We start from the raw sequence: 6,234 nt of genomic DNA, 5'->3' as shown, positions 1-6,234 counted from the left end.
AGCCGCTAATGCGAGTGTGGAGCCGATTTCGCTGTCTGCGAAATCGACTACACACTCGCGTTCGACGCTTCGCGTCACGATTCACGTACGAGTATGGGGGGGCTTTATGGTTCGTTTCGTTTATAGTGATAACACACTATCGCACCGCACCGTGACCTTGGTGCGTAGCACCCATAAGTGAGAGCGAGAAAAGCCATCGCCATTGTGTAGAGGACTGGAGAGACTCTACAGAGGGCACGGGCGATTTGCGCACAAGTGTGGAGGGCCCTCTATCGATAAATATTTTATAACCTAATGGCTCCTCTACACGATGGCCTGGAAATGCGTTAGAAGGAGCAAGTGATATTGCTATCTCATTCTACAGCATGGCTGCGTCCCTTGGAGTGGCCGGCGCTGGCCCATCGTGTAGAGGTCAGAGGAGCCATAAAATTTGAAAATGAAAACAGAAATTGTTATTACCACTTTATTGATCCGACCAGTGTAATCAACCGCCAATTTGAACATTTTCCTTGTAAATTAATACCAATACCATGTCTGCTATGAAGATACAGGCCGCTGCAGTGCTAAGAAATATTTTTGCCAGCATCTGTGCAAATAAACATTCTATTAAGTTATTTGTGCAATTAATCAACCAATGATATAGGTGCTAATAAATATCTATCATGGGGTTATCTAATAAACTAATAATAAAATTATCCTCATCAGCTGGCGGTCAAAAACTGGACTGTTTTCCAGGCCTTCTTAATATGAGTATTATAAGGCTCATTCCCCAATGATCATTTTTTACCGAAACTCTGGGGACGTAAAGCTACAAGTTCGCTGTTTACCTATCTTTCTTAAGCCCCCTATCATATTTGTTACATAGAGAGGCAAACAACGAATTTGCAGCTTTATAAACTACAATGGTAACTATCAATTGGGATTGTGAATTGTGAACATAAGCACATAATTATTACTTAGTACTTAATAACATTTCATACATACCATATACATACATAATTAAGTTCTATTAGCTTTTATATCATGGATCACTTCGTTACAATTTACATACCTAACCTACTTATTCATTAATTACAGATGCGCTACGTGAATAATAATGTATTCTTAAAACCTGTCTTCGGATTGGTACGCCAAGGGCAGAAAGCAAGTCTGCTACAGCTTGAGTCAGGTCTCCAGCTGCGCGCCACCGAGTCCACAAAGTTATAGCATTAAGGATTAGTAAAAGTGCCCCCGTGCAACACAAGTAGCATTGAACTACAATGCCTGTGATTCTGCGTTCAACAGATCCTGCACAAAGAGCTAATCCCGCAGCCACGATGAAATACGTTACTAAGACACCGCCAGACACAGATTGCTCCCAACGAAATACCCGCACTGAACGCAGATGCAACACTAGCAGCGCCACCAAAACTGCCATAGCAGTTAAACGAAGCATTAACAGAATAAAACGCATATTTTCTAATTGACTTACGTCATCTAACGTATTTACTAACATATTAAAGGAAACTAAAATTACTGTAGGTATATTTAATCAATAATCAAAAACGAAAACCTTTGCGAGCGAGGAGCGTAACATTTGAACGAAGGCTATATTTATATTTATATTATGTTATGAGTGACATGTGTGACTTTGACGGTTTTGATAAAAACCGTTACAACATATTATACTACTCTTTGAGACATTCCCATGCTTTTCGGCTTTCGTGTGGTGTGCCTTTGACGTATATTAAAAAAAAATTGACTTGTTTATGGTTATATGTTTTGATATCTCTCGATATGTCATTGTCGAATCAAATCAAATGTGAACTGTATCGATTTAGTGCGAACCTTGGTCAAAGAGTAGTATAATATATATACCTTGGTTAACTTGTTGTAATTAAGCTATCAATTTTCTACGATGTGTTTATGATTTATTATCCATTTTTATTTAAATATCTAACATAGTTTTCAAAGTTAGTGAACGGTTGAGTTATGGTGCGTAATATAACCTCATTTATTTCATAACACAAGAGTCATTGTGAGCGTAATATTAATTCCTTAGTAATTGCAGGCGAGCTCCATTATCCTTGCTGGTCTTGGGATGGCTGCAGTCGGTTTTGCTGGTCGGTACGTCTTGAAGCAAGTGCCTAATGCCTCTGTGAAATTTGCGGAGGCTGTTAAAAACTTTCCGAAATTTGATGCAGAATCTTTAGCAACATCAAAATATTATAAAGGTGGATTTGAACAAAAGATGACTAAAAGAGAAGCATCTTTAATTTTGGGTGTAAGTCCTACAGCTAATAAAGCCAAGGTTAGTGTGAATATTGTTGGAACTAATATTGTTTAAAAATTAACACTGCAGGTAGATTTGTTTAAAATAATTAAAAAGCCTAATTGGTCATATTTTTTTTGTATTGTAGATAAGAGATGCTCATCGAAAAATTATGTTACTTAACCATCCCGACCGAGGAGGATCCCCACTCATTGCTGCCAAGATTAATGAAGCCAAAGATGTCCTGGAGGGTGGCAAATCATAACTTTGGATATTAGTTCATTATCATCCATACATGTTAGACTTTGCATAAAGTAATTGTGTATTAGTTACAGATATGCCTTGGGGTTGTTTAATTTCAGACTGTTAGTATGAGTAACACTAGATTAGTAGCATGAAAGTGTTAATTGCTGTCAACACAGAATAACTATCCTATAAATTAAATTCATGTACAGGCAAGCCATACGTGTACTAATGTTTTCAATATCTAGATAAGTATATGTATCTGGTAAGGATAAACATGTGGTACAAATATTTTCTTGTCTGATGAATGCTACAGCACTACTGTAGAAAGCAAACATGTAGTTTGTTGGAGTACCAAATGTAATTTATAGTTAATTGTTGTGTTGTTATTATTTGATGTTGATGCCATTCATTGCTAATGTTGTTTGCCTTTTAATCGGGTGTGTTATTAGTAACCTCATGAAATAACCTCTGTAAAATAAATTCAAATACAACATTTAATATAGTTTATTTTATATCTTAAACATAATGTATGCCTTGTAAGTACCTAAATCTAAAACAAGCTCAAATAGAAGTGACCAGAAATGTAAACAAGTAACTAGTTAACATGTTCACCTCGGGAGACCATATAAAAACTCAAAAATGCGCATTTTCCCAGAAATAAGACCTAGCTAGATCGATTTTTCGCCCCCGAAAACCCCCATATAGCAAATTTCATCGAAATCTAAGCCGTTTCAGAGATCCCCGAAATATATATATATCATCATTTTCCTCGCGTTGTCCCGGCATTTTGCCACGGCTCATGGGAGCCTGGAGTCCGCTTGGCAACTAATCCCAGTAATTGGCGTGGGCACTAGTTTTACGAAAGCGACTGCCATCTGACCTTCCAACCCAGAGGGTAAACTAGGCCCGTATTGGGATTAGTCCGGTTTCCTCACGATGTTTTCCTTCACCGAAAAGCGACTGGTAAATATCAAATGATATTTCGTACATAAGTTCCGAAAAACTCATTGGTACGAGCCGGGGTTCGAACCCTCGACCTCCGGATTGCAAGTCGCACGCTCATACCGCTAGGCCACCAGCGCTTCTAAATATATATATATATATATATATATATAAATAAATATACAAGAATTGCTTGTTTAAAGGTATTAGATAGATAGATTAGTTAAAAGTAACAATAATGACGCGATACAGGCTTTTATATATTAATTTTATGCTTTGTTTTTAAATATTTAATTAATTGATAAATGATAATAGATCAGACTTTATGAAATAAAAAAAAAAAAACTTAATGTAAATATTTACAGAATTGCTTTATTATGGTTAGATATGAGGATATTAGGTATAATTTGAGGTATACTTAAAAAAATATATATAATAATAATAATAAAAGACGTTTATTCAAAGAGTTTGAATATAGGTACATAATAAAAGTAATGTAATATTGTGATATATTTTAGATACGGCTCAAAAACCCCTTTCGTTTAATACCACACATGACAGTTTTTTAAACATTTTCTTTTATTTCACACAAAAAAAGATGACGTCATAACTCCTCTAGCAGCCGAAGGGGTTCAGGAATTCAAACAAATGTAAAAAATCTGAACAGGCACTTTTAACATCTTGATAATATGATAATAGATATTTGTGAATATCTTGACTGCTGCACCACATCTGATGCAACTGTAAATACTAAAATGGATTTTATGATAAAATAAAAAAGTTCTTGACGCACAGATTCCATGCAACAGTAAACCAGGGCTGGTTAGACTATACTGATTTGTCCCAGCTGCAGAGATAACTGACCTCCCTGCATAGAAATTTGTTAGCAGGCAGGTCAACTATCTTTGCTTCTTTCGTTCAGGTTTTTGTTTCACCAAGGACCATATAATAGTATAATTTGTTCATGATTATAGGTAGTGACACATAAGTCATACTAATATAAGCAAAATTTTACAAAAATAGTTTACCTAAGTAGTATTTACACAAAGCGGAAAAAATATACCTTTACATATTTTACTGTATGAAACTTATACTCAGTTATACAGTCAACAGCAAAAAGACAGCTACAGACAAAGTAGCCAAATATGTATATTACAAAGGTACCTTTGTTACCATAGGAGGAAGGACTGTACTACGTATAGAGTCTGTGCAGAAAGAGAAGAGTCGTGAAATGTAGGGGATTTAATACATTCTACGACTCTTCTCTTTCCGCACAGACTCGACCAAACCTAGGGTCATTGCGCTAGTTTCCGTCCATGCTCTAGTTTTCGTCCACTTGACTGATTTGAACATTTTTATGTAGATAGATATATTGTTTACACAATAAGGATTGTAATAAGTCCAAATTTGTACAGCAATGTAGGTTTATATTCAACGTCAAGTGGACGAAAACTAACGGCCCTACCCTATATCTTGTTTTCTCCAGGGCCCTTTCACAAACGAAGCAGTTTCTAACCGTCTTCAGCCATCTTCAGCGAGGCCAATCGGAAAACGTGAATGAAAAAATATAAACACATACTTATTGGAATTTGTCCTCTGGGATCCAGGAGGCTATAGCCGGAGAGCTAGCCACGGCAATAGGTATGCAATTTATAGAGCAACGAAATCCCTCTAGTTAGTATGCCATACTATCATTATTAATTAATCCGGGCGCCTGGCAGCTGTCTAGCGGTGGGTGTGGGAGTGGATGGGCAACAAAGTGGTTGTAAAATCAATTGAAGGTGTGCAATTTATAGAGCTCTGTGTTTGGTGTGATATAATAGCTAATTATGTATTTAATTCAAATATAACAATGCCAGGCGTTTTATTTGGGGGAAAAGTAGTGCCGGGTGATAAAAATACACAATTACTTGTGCGCCTGTAGGAAGATCACGAACAAATTGCACCTGACTCACAATCTATGCGTAAAGCAATTGTGAGTACTTCCTGCAGGCGCACAAAGTGATTGTGTATTTTCATCACCTGGCACTACTTTTCCCCCAAATAAAACGCCTGGCATTGTTATATTTGAATTAAATACATAATTAGCTATTATATCACACCAAACACAGAGCTCTATAAATTGCACACCTTCAATTGATTTTACAACCACTTTGTTGCCCATCCACTCCCACACCCACCGCTAGACAGCTGCCAGGCGCCCAGATTAATTAATAATGATAGTATGGCATACTAACTAGAGGGATTTCGTTGCTCTATAAATTGCATACCTATTTCCGTGGCTAGCTCTTAGACCACTAGTCTGACATTGCGGAATAGTATAGGTTTGTCATTCATTGTCACCTGAACACTACACGGCTCCTCTCACATTATTTGAAACCACACAAATATCTCATTATGCCACTCCTGAACAATGGCTCCACTTAGCTTACAAGTAACAATAATTACAAAGAGAGTTTAGAAAATTCTATAATGTATATAATAATAATATGTACATTTAAAACAAAGAAAAATATTTTCTCAATAGCTATAAATAGTAGCAAATATTTAGCACAATGGGTTTCTTGTCCTCCATTCAAAATGCTAAATGTTCTCCTAGGCCCCATATCAATACTATGTAGGTATACATGATGTAGGCTGCACTGCATAAATGCGTTCCTATGGATAAATTGAATTTAGAATAGCTCTATTTTGGTACTCAAACACAGGCAAAGAGCTCACATAGAGAATAAAAATATACAGTGCACAAGTAACGAGACAATGACCAGCTATGCCACAAGATACTTGTGCTTTAG

At 36.5% G+C, this 6,234-nt stretch overlaps 1 protein-coding gene across 1 annotated transcript; it reads left to right on the top strand.

Annotated features, from left to right (window-relative positions):
• Positions 1–1,858: 1,858 nt before the first annotated feature.
• On the top strand, positions 1,859–2,613 carry LOC134660751 (mitochondrial import inner membrane translocase subunit TIM14). The gene is made up of 3 exons (XM_063516534.1): positions 1,859–1,974; positions 2,051–2,290; positions 2,400–2,613. The coding sequence occupies exons 1-3, from the start codon at positions 1,972–1,974 to the stop codon at positions 2,514–2,516; spliced, it is 360 nt and encodes a 119-aa protein (XP_063372604.1). The 5' UTR covers positions 1,859–1,971; the 3' UTR covers positions 2,517–2,613.
• The last annotated feature ends 3,621 nt before the right edge of the window (positions 2,614–6,234 follow it).

Source organism: Cydia amplana, chromosome Z, assembly GCF_948474715.1.
Source record: "Cydia amplana chromosome Z, ilCydAmpl1.1, whole genome shotgun sequence".
Lineage (NCBI taxonomy): Eukaryota > Metazoa > Arthropoda > Insecta > Lepidoptera > Tortricidae > Cydia > Cydia amplana.
The sequence above is the reverse complement of the archived record's forward strand: the minus strand, read 5'-3'. Positions and strand labels throughout refer to the sequence as shown.